Raw genomic sequence first — 15,784 nt, forward strand, 5'->3', positions numbered from 1 at the left:
AAACTCCCCTTGAAGGATTTGCATGACTTGTGCTTGCTATGTTTGGGCAAAGAGCACAATGTCTTGACCTGCAAGATTTATTTGTCTTTTTCCAAAGAAACGCGAAAGAATCGAGCACTTTGTTTGAGGGCCGCCATCTATGATGATGTATTAAGTCCTTCGATGCCGGGTGAGCCACGCCTGTCTGTGTTAATGTCGAAGACACCTCCAAAATCTTCTTCGGCTCCACCGTCTTCATTGACTCCTCACGGGTCGAAGTCCACAAAGTCCACTTCAACTTTGACGCCGATTCACCCAGCCTCGCATTCGCCAGCTTCGGCGTCAGGAGCTCAGCAAGGAGTCACAATGTCAACCTCAATGTCGAGATCCTCTTATTCAGCTTTGGTGTCGCCAGTGCAATCGACTTCGTCATCCAGCAAGCATCATTCCCACGGTAATGTTTCATCGAAGCTGAAAAAGCACCACTTTGCTTCGACCTCATCTTCGCTTCCTAGTAAATGCCAGAAGACAGTTGACCTAACACGTACTCCGTCTCTTTCGTCTGCTCGCTGTTCGCCTTTGACACCGTGCCATTCTTCGACATTGGTGCCGGAACTCGACGCTTCAGCACTGACGGCTGTCCCACATCTTCAATCCATCGGTCCGTCGACACCGTTGGTCTCCGTTTCCAGAGCTTGCTCTCTGTCCCCAGCCAGGACTCCGATTGCGTCTTCGGCTTCGTCAATGCCGAACGACCGTAGTGCAGTGCCTCCTGCGTTGACTCTACACACGCCAATGGTCTCCATGTCAACCAGAGTGTCTCCTCGATGTCGAACACCAATGCTGACCTTTGATGTTGAGGAGAACGAGACGGATGCAAACACCACAGCGGCTCTCAGCCCTTCAACCACTCAAACTTTGCTATCTGTATTGGACTCGACTTCGAGTATGCCTTCAACGTCGACGTTCAGAGGATTTCTCCATTCTACCATTGAACCGAGTGTCACTTCTGCACCGGTTCCGCAGTTGGACAATACCTTGTCAGCTGATCACCTCCATGACGTGACTACATGGCACATCTGTGGTTTCTCGCATGCTACAGCCAACGCAGCTGTAGTGACTTCCAGGATGGGTACCTGCTCTCCGGGTGCCCTGTATTCCTGTGAGGGCACAAAGCATTGGAAACCATACACTCCTCTGTCCTCGTCACTGGCAGTCTCTATGCTGCAACAACTACTCAAACCTGCGATACCATGTGTAACAATGGCTTCACAGACCGACATATACAAACAACTCAGCAAATCACACAGACTGCTCCACTTTTGCTCCGCACCGTTGGTTCCCAGGCATGCATGCCTTCTTTGGCCCATAATGTCACGGTGGAGATGCAGACAACTGTTCCCTCTTCACCTAGAGCATCAGGCTCTGAACATTATGATTCTTCCGACTTAGAGTCGGATCCAGAGAATGGGGATACTCTCATGGAACCTACAGTGGATGTCCCTCAAACGACTTACATGTCTCCCAACGAGGAAATGAAATCATATCATAAACACATATGTGCCATGGTGGAGGCCCTTGGTCTCGACCTGCAATCACAGTTATCTACTATTGATGATCCAGTCTATAATTTTATGCTCAGGACACAAACCAACCAACCGGTTGTCTTGCCCATGCTCCAGGTAATTACGAGAGCTGCCAAAAGTACGTGGGAGGTGCTACACACCTTGACGCCCACGTCTAAAAGGCTGGAGAGTCTTTACTGCATTCAAGAAAAAGACAGCACATATCTTTTGAAACCAATCCCTTGTAGTTGACTGTGCCACTGCTTCAGAATCAGGAAAGCGTTACACGACGCCCCCAGAGAAGGAAGGCCGTAAATTGGATTTGCTTGGTAGAAAGATTTATTCAACTGCATGTCTTTCTATAAAGGTGGCAAACTATGCTGCCAGCCAAGTACAATCATAGCATTTGGGAGACCTTTCAAAGTGACTTAGATACCTTGTCAGCAGAAGATTTTCAAAAGAGGTACCAGCAGACTCTGGAAAGGTCTGCAGAGCTGACGAGATTGTGAAGTACCTCGTAGAATCGGAGTCTCACTCCCTGACTGCTGCAGTCATGCTACGCAGACACGCTTGGCTTCGATCGGCCAAACTTTAAATCGATATGAAAGAAAGAATTGAAGGTCTGGCTTTTGTCACTTACTCAGGCCCCATTTGAGCCTATGGCTACTGTTTCCTTGAAGCTCATTTCCTTGAAGACGGCCTTTTTGGTGGCAATAATATCAGTGAGATGTGCAAGTGAGCTTACAGCTCTGAGGATAGATGCTCCGTATACAAAGTTTGTTCTGGACAAAGTCCTGATGCACCTGGATCCTGACTTTTTAGCGAAGGTGGTCTCCAACTTTGATCTGAACCAGGACATTGTCTTGCCCACATTCTTCCGGAATCCAACCACCTCACTGGAGCACTCTATGCACTCCCTAGATGTGCACAGGGCTCTCCTATCTTGCTCGCACTAAAGCTCTCCTGGCATCCAAATGCCTTTTTGTGGCTTATAAGGGCAAGTCTAAGGATGCCTGCATTACAAGGCAAAGGTTATCGACCTGGCTGGTTGAACTCATCAAGTTCACCTGCAGCTTGCAGGGCAAAATGCCCCCAGAAGCGATCAAGGCCCATTCCACCTGGGTGTACGCTTCATCGGCCGCACACCTTTCAGGGATATCTTTTTCGGACACCTGCAAGGCAGCTACATGGTCCACAGAGATTCCTTTTGTCAAGCACTACGCCATAGATGTATGCTCTGCTGCGGAGGCTAATTTCGGGAGAAGTGTACTTAAAAGGGTGTTGCAATAACCACTACTGCACCCTCTTCCTTGGGGAACTTGCTAAACACTCATACTTATGGATCTTAACAGATCTCGATCCAGATAAACCGGTTGCTCACCTGTAACTGATGATCTGGAAGAGATCAGTCGACATCCATAAGACCCTCCCGGACCACCCCCTCTGCAGTAGTGCTCTGCGATGTGCATAATTGTGTGCAGGCCGTTCGCCAGTTCTGTATTGTGTTATTCTACATCAATGAACTCACCATCTTACCTGGATGGTCGTCCTTCATGGCAGTCATCCAAGAACTGAGGGACATGGCAGCCAGCCTGCCCTTAAATAGCACGCTGCCAGCGTGGGGGTGGAGCTTGGGCACCTTGACAAGCTGAGGCATGGCTACCACGTGGTCTCTGCGCAGGCGCAGAACCCATACTTATGGATGTCAACGGATCTCTTCCAGATCATCAGTTACAGGTGAGCAACCTGTTTTTACCAAATGTTGACTACAACTCCCATTATCCCCAGCCAAAGGCTATTGCAGCTGGGGATGGTGAGAGTTGTAGTCAACATCTGTTCCCTGTAACAGGGAACACTGGTTGTGGGTGGCCATATGGCACCCTTGCTATTTTTATGCCATGAGTGGAGACACTCTCCTACCTTGCAGGACCTGCCAGTTCTGTGCCAATTTTGTCATCCCCTGCTGCAGTTTGTCTTTATGTATGCATAAATACACACAGAGATGCACTGCAGTTAAGATCAGTGCTTCCAAGTGTATTTGCTTAGTATCTTTATTGTAACGATTCACTTTTTATACTTAGTGGTCTTTAAAACATGGCAATGGGAAGGCCATCAGAGAGGCAAAAGTAGTGGCAGGGCATATCAGCAAATTAAAGAAGCAAGTTTTATGGTTAGTCTAATTTGCTCAATGCCTTTGCGTTGCCCTGGGGCACAGAAAATGAGCCTAGTGAAAACTAACCTAATTCAGAGTAATAAAGTTCTTAAACTCCAAGCTCTATTGAAAAACGGATCATTTTTCTCTCATGTCATTTCTTTTTGTTAATGTCTGATGCATGTCTTGTTGACATAGCTCAAAATACTGAGCAAAAATTGCTTTGGAAATTACTTAAGCATTTGTATGTGTTGAAGGATTGTAATTAGGAATGTTCTGGAGTCTGTAGCTAATCATGAAGAAAATTGCTTCCTGCTCCCCACCCCCCCGCCGCCCAAATGATGAATGCAAATTAATGGTCTCCATTGTCCTTGTGCTGCAGGCTGCCTGTGGTGGTTGTCATATGCTTGTTTTTGCCACACCGAGGCCTATGGAATTAGATGAAACGCTCGTGCCAGACCCAAGTGAACAATACTTGACCGCTGTAGTCTCTGAATTAGGTGGAGATTCACTAGTAATAGACACCTTGCATCAATCATTATCCGCCCGAGTGCGCCGGAGAGAAAGGGTAAATTTTTAACTACTTCTGAAAAACTTCAAAAAAGCAAAAAGGTGCATATAGTTGTCTATCTATGTGTATTTTAAATGGAAAGATTTTTTTTTAAAAAATCCTGGAATTTTTGTATAATATTTGCATTTCAACAAGATTTGCATTGGGGAGGTTTTCTTTTTTAAATTCTCTTTCTCTTTCTCCACACCCAAAGTGCTCTCACTTCAAATAAACCCAATGGAGGAGTGTGAGCAAATTTGAAAAGGAGATAAATGGGTAAATGAGCAACAGGTTGAAACCTTGCACTAAAGCAAGACGAGCTTGCCAATTTCTGCTTGTGGAGACCTAAACTGAGAGAAATTCATTTGGATAATCCCTGTTCTGCTTTCATATTAAAAGCTTTGATGCTTGGAGTACTGATGTCCAGTTTCCATGGTACTGGCAATTTTCCTTTATTGTGTCTTTCCCTAACTGATAGATTAAATTACCTCATTCTCACAGGCTGGCAGTCCTAGTTAAAAATATGTGAGCTTCTTTAATCATGTAGTTAAAGGTCTTTTCATCTTTTATGCAATTGGCACAGATAGTCCAGGAGAGGATTTCATGACTACATGCAGTATTCTCTGAATGACTGGTTGATTCCCAGAAGTGCCATTTTCTCCAGAAAAAGGAAACGCAAAGGTTGCCCTCCACCCTCCACCCAATGGGCCACTATCTTTTACTGGTTCTCTTAATGTAACTTAAAAGTGACTCTGTTTGCTTTTGATTTTTAACAAGGAAAAATCACCTGAACAATTTAGACGACTGGCACGGACACTTCCTCCATTGGGAGATTCCCTAAAGCCTTCGTCATGTGTCATCAGCAACACTGTTCCACTGGGGGTACCCAGAGAAAGTCATCCTGATTCAGAGGCAGCTGATAAAAAGAAAGACGGTGAATCTGCTTTGGACTATGAAACAGGTGAACTGTCTTTTGACCACCTATATCTTTTGTGTCACTGGAAATGTGTGATGCATTTTGAACATCGCGGTCCTTAAAGCTGCACATGCAATTACTGTTCAGGATCTCAGGCACTATTTGATTAATCAACTGTGACAGTTGGGTGACATGAAGATAGGAAAAGTGCCAGTACAGTTCCTCTGCACCCGAAACCTGCGAAGGACTGAACGGAATCTTTCCAGTCATGTGTTGATGTTATACAGGTGGTCTATGAACAGGATGTAGCAAGGTTGGAGGTGGCTCTGGAACAAGGATGCCCCTCCTCCTGCCTTTGCTGTGCAGTGAGCCAATGTAGCCTGAAGACACAGGGCTGCTGCAGTGCACAAGAACGGGCTGCCTTAAAGGGACTGCTTGGTCGCACACTGAGCTGGATGGGGCAGCTCTGCTAAGTTGCGCTGGTTTGGTGATGTCAGAGAGCAGTGGGCGGTGGGAGGAAGGGGGGAGGCAGGATGTGGCCCCTGGACACCTGCAGCCCCCAGGCTCTCACTCCTCCCATCTCTACTCCTGCTTATGAACAGGATCTCCTGTGTTTCTTCAAAATTTGACTAGTGAATATTGGTGGGTGGATGTGATACAGATTTGGACCTCAGCACTTGGTGAGGGAAGGTTAACCCTTTTCTCCCTGTGGGGCAAGCAAAGCATGCAGGTAGCCATTATGGGAAGGGAACTTGTTTAAGTTTCTGACAGCTTCATTGCACTTGTCCAAATAAGAGTACCTCTTCTAGCAGTTAGAACTGGCAAGAAGAATTATGCTTCAGTACTCCCTCAGTAATATATAAATCTCCAGACTTGCCCTTCTCATAGAAATATATTTCTCAGTCCACGTCTTGCATTTGTTTTAAAGGAGAGAAGAGAGAGGAAGACAGTGATGCTGAGGAATATTCAACAGAGGATGATTCAGATGAAAATGAGGGTAGAAGTCTTGGGAACACTACAGATGTCTTGAATATGGTAATTCATCTACCATGACTGTATAGTGTGGAAAGTCTTGTGAAAAAGGCACTTGCTTGTAGTGTGGCTGTCATGCTGATTCATTACGGCATGTGCTACCTCCTAATTCAACAGGCTTCTGTGGTATCAGAATGTATCTTGGTTTGTGCCACTTGTTAGAAGAGAGAACTCTTGGCTTTTTCAGACTGATAGCCAATTCCATCTCTTTGTTTCTCTTGAAATTGGAAACATGGTGTTTATACTTATGCTTTATCGTCATATGTGTATATTTTTGTCTTTAGTTTGGAAAGTGCTTTATAGTTAGTTTGTTCCAAGAGAAGTGCACTCTCTAGAAGAACGCCCTGGCTTATTTTGTGCTCATGCTTAGCAGTGTTCATTAGTGGCCTGCTGTGTTCACTAAAACTACTAAGAATAGTATTTATGCATCTTTTGCCTATTTGCTGTTAGTCAAATTGTGCACATATGTATTCAGTGTATATTTGCATATATGTTTGCAACACTGTACAGTGGGTACACACACACACACACACACACACACACACACACTTAGGACAGTTTTGAACAACTGTCCTAAACAGCAACACATTAGTTTACACAAAGCTGTATATTCCAGTAGGAATATTTGCCATCTCAACCACTGCTTTCCCCCCGCTGGCGCTCCATTAAAAAGTGTCCGTCAGGGTAGCAGAGTACCTACCTGCCGCCCCGGTGTCCTCCTAGGCCGGAAGTACCTGGCATGTGTGCATATGTTGGGCGAGTGAATGCAACGTGCATACGCACACACACGCCCAACGGGTACCTCCGGCAGAGGAGGACACCAGGGCTGCAGGGAGGTATGCTGCTGACCTGACGGACACTTTTTTAATGGAGCACTGGCAGGGGAAACACAGCAGGAGGGGTAAGGGCACCCTCCCCCGCCCTTAAAGATATGCCCCCCCCCTCGAACTGGCCGAACTGCTGGTCATTTGAACCGGTAACCAGTTCCATGCACATCCCTAGAGGCAAGATACCTCTAAATACCAGTTGCAAGGGAGCAATATCAGGAGAGAGGGCATACCTTCACCTCTTGCTTGTGGGCTTCTCAGAGGCATCTGTTGGGCTACTGTGGGAAGCAGGATGCTGGACTAAAGGGGCCTTGGACCTGATCCAGCAGGGCTGTTCTTATGTTGTTATCTCTTATAATTCCAGTGCTTGAGGCATGAAGCTAGTTGTTTGAGAATACTCTGAGATTTCCAAAAGCAGACCATGTGAATGTGAATTGAATGTTAATGTTAAGTTAGCTCACTGCTTTTATTTACTAATCATTTTAAAAAAAAATTCCAGACCCATGTGATGAGACTGAATCCCAATGACCAGTCGTTAGAAATACAGCCAGTTCAAAAACAAAAGGTATGTTGGACACACATTTTATTTAAAGGTTATTTTCTATGGTTAACAATATTAACTGGAATAATCAGCAGGTCAACTAATTCATTAATTATAGTATTAAAAATAGGTGCTTTCTGAATATGTTTTTAATAGTTGCATAAAAACAAATTATATATATCTTTTAATTCAAACAATGTGTTTAGGTCAATTTTTTCTATACAGAATATCTTTTCTGCACTTATTAAAAATATTACATTATTATTTTTTAAAATAACTTTTATATCGCACAACTCACTTTAATTGGTTAAATTAAAGTGCTAGTTAAAACAAACAAGTTGTTCAACAGTTAGTTTTTTCTAGGGCTCCGTTTAGGTTTTATTCCTTTTAATTTTCCTGGGTGTTGGATGATAAGGCAATGATTCCATAAAATCACTTTTTGGAATGGACAGCAATGCCTTTATGCTTCACTAATGAAAAAAATGGCGTAAGGAATAAATGTTGGAATACCTCTTTGCAAAGTTTGGCCTATTATAAATTTATTTCCTGTTATGATACTAAAGTGAAAACAAGACAAAATAGGAGAATCCTTGTAGTACTCCTGGCAGGCAGGGAAAGGATATCGCCATATCAACAAACAGAGAGTGTATATATAAAACAGTTCCATCTATTGAAATGAATGGCGAACCCCTTTGATATCTGGATTAGGGCAATGTGTCTGATAAGTACATAATACATACCAAATAGTTCTAATGGAGGCTACTTTCCTCTTTTTAACATAGTGACCCTCAGGATCACCTCCCATGTGCTATGAGTTTGGCTTGTATCTGACTGTCAGCACAGGTTATAAAGGGGTGTCGCCTATACTTAGAATGGCTGCTGTTTTGAAACATCATAGCAGATTGGCAAAAAAGAAAGAAAGAAAAACCCCTTAAGGTGTCCCAAGCCTCCCTCCCATGTCCTGTTAATTTGGTTTGTATCTAAACCAAATTCTGAAGCAAGTGTCAGCACATGGGTTATGAAGGGGTATTGCTGACACTTTTGAGTGGCCACTATCTTGAAACAACATAATGGATTGAAAAATATTACCACTGTCAGGGTCCCCTAGGAGCCCGTCCCATGTGCTCTGAATTTGCTTTTGTAGTAATAATAATTAATAAAATAAAATAATTAATTAACTTCATTTGTTAGCCACTCCATTAAAAATCATTCTCTGGACAGCTCACAGCACAGCATTAAAACATCAAGTAAAAGTACATAAAATGCATGGAATCACAACACAAAATGCAAAATACAGTGAAAAACAATTAAAAATTTAAAAGGCCTGAGTTGAACAGAAAGGTCTTTACCTGGTGCCTAAAAGAACAAAGTGATGATGCCAAGTGAACCTCACTGGGGAGGCTGCTCCATAAACACGGTGTGACCACTGAAAAGGCCCTCTCCCTGGTAGTCACCTGCCTCACCTTGTTTTGCAGGGGCACTCAGAGCAGTGCTTCTGAAGAAGATATTGAGGTCTGAGTTGGGACATATGGGGCAAGGTGCTCTCTCAAGCAACCCGGTCCCAAGCTATTTAGAGCTTTAAAGGTTAAAACCGGCACTTTGAATTGGGCCTGGAAAAGGACTGGGAGCCAGTGCAGCTGATGAAGCCCTGGCATGATATGATCAAAATGCCCAGTCCTATTGAATAATCTTGCAGCCCTGTTTTGTACCAACTGTAGTTTTCAGTTGGCTGCCCGTTTTCACAGACCATTTTCAAAGGCAGTCCCACATACAGTGTATTGCAGTAATCTAAGTGAGAGGTTACTAGAGCATGACTAACTGTGGCCAAGCTGTCGCTATCCAGGTAAGGTTGCAGTTGGCATGTCAGCCGAATATGACAAAAGGCACTCTGAACCACAGAGGCCGCTTGAGGCTCAAGCAACAGTGCTGGGTCAATGAGCACCCCCCGGCTATGAACCTGGTCCTTCAGGGGAAGTGCAACCCCATCTAGAACATGCTGAACATCATTCATCCAGGCAGAGGAACCGCCAACCAAGAATACTTCTGTTTTGTCTGGACTGAATCTCACGTGTTCACCCTCATCCAGTCCTGCATCTAGGCACTGGATGCATCATACTTTAAATGCAGAAGTTATTAGAAGGGGACACAGAGACACACAAACAGACATGATCTCATAATCCTTCCCTTCAGAATATAGGCTAAAAATAATGAAAACGTAAACAAAATGCAAGTTGTGTTGGGAAAGACAGAATGTTAGTATACCTACTGTGATAGGGAATTTAATAGATAAATTACATTCTTTAATCTTTAACATTTTTTAAAAAGTCTACATTTAAACCCTTCTTTCATCTTGTCAAACTATTTGTCATTCCCCTTTTTGTGTTCCAATTTTGTTTGCTTTTTTGTTTGCTCTTAATTTATTCTTAATGCTCTCTTTTCTTTTCCTCTTTATTTTGCTTCTCATGTGGAGTAGAAGAAAAATAAAAATGTGAAACTGAACGTTAATGGTAAGGGTATGTTGAAAGGGTCTGATCTTACCCAAGTTCAGGAGGGTTTGACATCAGGTGAAACATCTTCCAAGGTGACACCTACACATTCAGGTTTTTTTGGAAAGGATCCCTATTTGGAAGAAAGCTGTTATGATGCTTTCGTGGGGAAAATTAAGGCTAGTAAGAAGTATACAAAAAGTAAGTCTGAACAGGCCATTAGCATTAGTATATTCAAGTCTGACACTCAACTGACTGTTAAAGAAGAACTTAAAGTTGCAAAAAGGGAAAAAGTGGATCAACGAAATTCCAACCCAGCTCAACAAAAGATACCATGTAGCCTTACAAGTGATGATAAGATGGAAAAATTATATGTGGATTATCAGGATAATAAAGAAGGCAAAGTAGTGAAATATGACAAATATGGGGAAATATATGTGCAAGGTAAAAAAAGTGATGAAGAACAGAGGGAATTTAAAAACAAGGAGAAAATTTTTAAACAGATAGCAGTAACTGTGTCATCCTCATCAAGTGAGGAAACAGACAATGGCTCAGCAAAATATGTTCTTCAGATAAACAAATATAATTATGACAGAATGATGAAGAAAGAAATGGGCGTCAAAACCAGAAATATTAAATGGAAAGAAGAGCAAGATACCCACACAGAAGGGCAGAATTTTGAAAACATTAGTATTATAGGCCAGACTGAAGAGAAGACTAACCCAGATGACAAATCAGATAAGTTAGGAGAGAATACAGAAAGTGTGCAAGAGAATAAGGAAAGTGAAAAAGTTACGGAAGAAGTTGAAGAAGACATGGAGAAACAAGATTCAAAGGTTGACAGTGAGATACAGTCTGAAGAGGAGGAGGAAGAAGCAAGTAAAGAAAAAAAAGCTGATTCTGTACTAACCATAGACAGAGATGCTGAGGAAGGTGAAAAGGAAGATGTTGAGGAAGGTGAATTGCAATCTGAAGCAGAAAATGAAGAAGAACTGGTGGATGACATGGAAGATAATCTTCATATAAAATACACTGAGGAGAGAGACAACACAGATGTTGAACTACAAGAGGATGAGATTGTAGCTATAGATGAGGTAGAAAAGGAAATAAAATCTGAAAGCATAGAAAAAGATGAATTTGTGGACGAAACAAAAGAAACTGAGGAGGAACAAGAGAAGAATGAATGCGTGAAGGAGAAGGAAAATGAGAGGAGCAAGAGTGAAGAGAGGGAGACAGAAGAGGATAAAGAATGGGGTTCTGGGGAGAAGGAGGAAAGGGAAGGGGAGACAGAAGAAGATGAAAGGGAGGAGAAAGAAGTAGAGGTGGGAGAAGGGGAAGAAGAAAATGACAGGGAAGATGAGGAGGAGGAAGGAGAAGAAGAGGAGGAGGAGGAGGAGGAGGAGGAAGGGGAAGAAGAAGCAGAGGAGGAAGGGGAAGAAGAAGCGGAGGAGGAGGAAGGGGAAGAAAAAAATGTGGAAGAAGAGGGGGAGGAAGAAGGAGGAAAAGAGGGAGAGGAAGAGGAGGAGGAGGAAGAAGAAGAAGAAGGGGGAAATGAAGAGGAGGAGCTGGAGGATGAATCAGAAGCTGGACAAGAAGAACAGAGTGAGATGGAGGAAGAGGAAGAAGAGGAGGAGGAAGAGGAAGAAGAGGAGGAGGAAGAGGAAGAAGAAGAGGAAAAGCAAGAGGACGAGGAAGATGAAGAAGAAGAAAGAGAAGAGGAGGAGCATGATGCAGCTGCTGCAGTTGGGAAAACCATGTATCATAAACATCAGGAAAAGCAGAAAATCCGAAAAGAGGAGACAAACAGTAAAATCAAAGGCTCTAACCAAAGAGTAAAATCAAAACAACGTGTTGTGAATGGACTACAACATTCACAACAGTTTTGGAACAACGTGCTACCTCATTATTTGACATTAAAATAATACCAGGCTGAAGATGAATTTGCTCAAAAAACTGTATTCCTATGCCAACATTTATATTTAATTCTTCAAATTGTTCTGTTTTTGTATAAAACACAAAGCCACAGTAAGATTTTACTTACTTCTTAAAGCACTCTAAAATGATATTGAACTGGTACCAATCTGCCAGTAGGAGCAAGATGCAGCATTTCCGACTGTGAATCCATACCAAGTGATATGATCTCCACTGCGCTCCCAGTGTCTGTCCTGCAGATTAAGCTTGTTGCAGTGTTATTACTTTGAACAGAGCAATGAGATGGAGTTTTTCCCTTGCCACAACATCCCTCCTGTTTAAAGAGATTTCTGCTTTGGGACCATTGGAACATTTGGAACATTTCTCATTTGGAACCATTGTTTGAAGACATTCTGATGTTTGTAACCAGCCACTTGCTTATGATGAATTTTCTACAGGTGAGTTCCTGTTCCTGTGAGGATAGACCCACATGTGCAACTGCCATAGTACTGCTACTCTAATAATAATAAAAATGAGCGCGGCAGCGCTCCTCCCCGCCGGCCGGAAGTGGCCGGAAGTTGCAAGCGTGTGTGCACCTGTCGTGCATGCGCGTGCCCATCTGCCATGCGTGTGCACGCACGACGGGCGCACACGCGCTTGCAACTTCCGGCCACTTCTGGCCGACAGGGGGAACGGGGCGGCAGGGAGGAACACTGCCGCCCCGAGGGGCTTGGAATTTACAGAGCGCCAGCGGGGGAAATGCAGCGAGGGGGGGTGAGTACACCCTCCCCCACCCTTAAAGTACTACCCCCGCCGGTGCCGAAGCACCGAATACCATCCCAGCGCCGAAACGTTTCGGAGGCCATGCCTGGTACTGTATTTAGATCATAGGCCACATTCAACGTCACACCACCACGACCTCCACCCCAATATGGCTATAATAATACCAACCACCCTTACAGGGAAATTGTAAGGACTGCACATCAATGTATGTGAAGTGCTTTGTACACTCTGAAATGCTATATAAATGCTAGGTATTGATTATTATTGTCATTTTTATTATCCAGCAAGGACTATAATTGTGTTCTTACATGCTTATGTGAGAATTTAATGCCATCTTATTCAGAACAATGTAGCTGTTTTGTGATCAATGGACATAAGGATGTAAAAAAGGATCCCTTTTAGGGCAAAGCATCTCTTTGATGCAACTTATATACAGTAACATTAATAACGTGTAGAGTAATGTCGCTTCCATTTTTATTTGTTGCAAACATACTCCTATACACACCAAGTGCTTCATACAATTTTATGTGTTTGTTGTGCCTTTTATTCACATTCGCCTACAAAAGTAAAAAGATAGTGCAGCCTTAAAAAAATACTTTGCATTCATTTTTATCTATTGTTAGAGGTGTGTGTGTGTGTGTGAATGAAATAGGTTTTGTCTTGATAGGACTGAACTTTCTCTTTTTTCTTTCCTTTTTGCTCCTGTGCTCAGTTTTACTCAAAGTTTTGCTTAAAAGGGGGGTGGGGGTGACATTCAGGCTTGCTGTTCTCAAGGACTTCATCATCTGTGCTGGAGCCTTCTTATCTGGGATGGCTCAGGATTTCATGGCCTTGATAACCCTCATGGGCCTATCTCAAATGGTATCCGGTCCCATGAATCTGCCAAAACATTTCTGCAACTTGTGTGAAGAAATGCTTACTTGCAAAGGATGTGTCCTGAGCCCCACACCTCTGCACTGCTGGGGGAAGCAGCAGAATGTCTGGGCATGTGGGATTGTGTGCCCTGACTCTCACAGACCCAGCAGCCAGATCATCTGCAGGGAAGGCAAGCTTCTGCTCCCTTCCCTGCTGCCCACGCTGAAGCCCTCTCATGTGATTGTGAGAAAGGGCTCAGTGGTTTTTTGTTTAGATATGAGTTGTGGTATTTCTAAGAGCGGTTCAGCTTTTAAGCATGAACTAAAAGTCAAGTCAACATGTGTTGACTTCTTCATGTTCTCCAAAGAGGAAGTGTGAACTGGCTCTTGTCATGCAGTCTAAAAAAGGTGAGATGTGCTAATACTGATTGCTTGGAAACTGAGGCCTATGAGCCAATAGTCTATAATAAGAAGGATGTCATAAACAAGTTTGAAGAAATTGGGTTACTTTTCCTTAATTGCTCTAGATAATCTTTTGGGACAAAAACTACAGTACCTGTCACTTATTAGACACACAATGTCAACCATGTCTTACTAAGAATTACCTCCAGATCCCTTCTTTATTATATATTTTTACATTTATCTGTCTCTTGTTTGGATTATGTAGGTCTTTATTGACAGAAAGCTGGAAGGAGGAGGGGTGGGTTCGAGAGGGGCAGTATGAGATGAACAAAGGATAGTAATATTATAAATAAACATAAAAATGTTCAGTAAAAATGCTTAAAGAAAAAATGTAGACATTTATCCCTCTTTCCCTTCATTCTGCAACGTCTCGACGGTGGGAAGAACCAGATGCCTTATTGGTATTCTGAACAATAACCTGTGATTTTTACCACCCAGGGACTCTTTTGTATGGGTCAGTATATAAATATATTAAATAAATATATATAAAATCTTGAAGGTTTTTTGTCAGTAAGCTTCATTGATTCCAGTATCCTAATGTATCTGGCCCATTTACTTTAATGGGTTTATGTACTGAATGTGTTCAGGGTTGAGGGAAATGTAAGAACCCTGTTAGAACAGATCTGTTGCCATGTTTGGGTTGTTGAAGGAATCAGATTATTTATTTATTTATTTATTTATTTAGTGCACTGCCCCAAACTTCCTTCTCTGAACAGTTTGCAGCAACATAAAACAAATTAAAACATAAATTAAAACCTTAAAACAAATTAAAATCACAAGTCTAGTTAAAAAATTTGGGTGAATAAATGTGTTTTTAAAGCCGTTTTAAAAGTTGTCAGAGATGGGGAGGCTTTTATTTCAGCAGGGAGCACATTCCAGAGTGTCGGGGCGACAACAGAGAAGGCCTGTTCCTATGTCGCCACCAGACAAGCTGGTGGCAGCTGTAGATGAACCTGTATGGATGATCTCAATGGGTGATGGGGCTCATAGTGAAGACGATGTTCTCCTAATTACCCTGGGCCTAAACCTTTAAGGGCTTTATAGGTTATAACCAGCACCTTGTATTTTGCCCAGAAACGTATTGGTAGCCAATGTAGTTCTTTTAGTATAGAAGTAATATGGTCTCTTTGAGATGACCCGGAGACCAATATGGCTGCCACATTCTGTACCAACTGCAGTTTCTGAACTACATATAATGACAGCCCCACATAGAGCTCATTGCAGTAGTCTGACGTTTACCAGCATATGTACTACTGTTCTGAGGTCATTTATCTCAAGAAACGGACACAGCTGGCGTATCAGCTGAAGCTGATAAAAGGCACCTCTGGCTACTGCCTCAACCTGAGACACCAGGGAGAGGTTTGTGAACTACAGATTGTAGAAAATATTGGTGGGTGCTTTAATCCATCAATATTTGTCCTTACTGCATGTATACTATGTTGGTAGATGCTAAAGTATAACTAGTTTTTTCTTCCCTTGAACATCAGAAGTGGAAAGGAGAAGGTAAAGGTACAAGTTGGAAAAAATTGTATTACTTGAATTACCTGTACCGAGATGAGCATCATAAAGAGGCTTGCTGTGGCACCTTAAACAATATACTTCGTCAGCTTCTGATGCAGAGGACTGTAGTTCACAAAACCTTATGCTGCATTAAATGTATTAGTCTATAAAGTGCAATAGGATTCTTTGATGTTTTTGCTACAACAGATTAACACAATTCTTCTGG

General features: G+C 42.8%; 2 protein-coding genes across 3 annotated transcripts in view; both read left to right on the forward strand.

The window, feature by feature from the left end:
- RPGR (retinitis pigmentosa GTPase regulator) overlaps nt 1–15,784 on the forward strand; it is a 66,989-nt gene that overhangs the window by 24,082 nt on the left and 27,123 nt on the right. For both annotated transcript variants that reach the window (XM_053305307.1, XM_053305306.1), the window contains exons 10-13: nt 4,079–4,264; nt 5,024–5,207; nt 6,091–6,197; nt 7,521–7,586. In XM_053305307.1, the coding sequence (XP_053161282.1) occupies nt 4,079–4,264; nt 5,024–5,207; nt 6,091–6,197; nt 7,521–7,586 (543 nt within the window). The remainder of the gene's footprint in view (nt 1–4,078; nt 4,265–5,023; nt 5,208–6,090; nt 6,198–7,520; nt 7,587–15,784) is intronic.
- LOC128349273 (high mobility group nucleosome-binding domain-containing protein 5-like) lies at nt 10,040–12,535 on the forward strand. Its single transcript, XM_053305308.1, has one exon. It carries the CDS (start codon nt 10,078–10,080, stop codon nt 11,968–11,970), a length of 1,893 nt encoding a protein of 630 aa, XP_053161283.1. The 5' UTR covers nt 10,040–10,077; the 3' UTR covers nt 11,971–12,535.

The sequence above is a fragment of the Hemicordylus capensis genome, chromosome 3, assembly GCF_027244095.1.
Source record: "Hemicordylus capensis ecotype Gifberg chromosome 3, rHemCap1.1.pri, whole genome shotgun sequence".
Taxonomy (NCBI): Eukaryota; Metazoa; Chordata; class Lepidosauria; order Squamata; family Cordylidae; genus Hemicordylus; species Hemicordylus capensis.

Excerpts from the sequence above, each read along its gene's own strand:
- LOC128349273 (XM_053305308.1), top strand. The coding sequence starts at position 10,078 with ATGTTGAAAGGGTCTGATCTTACCCAAGTTCAGGAGGGTTTGACATCA.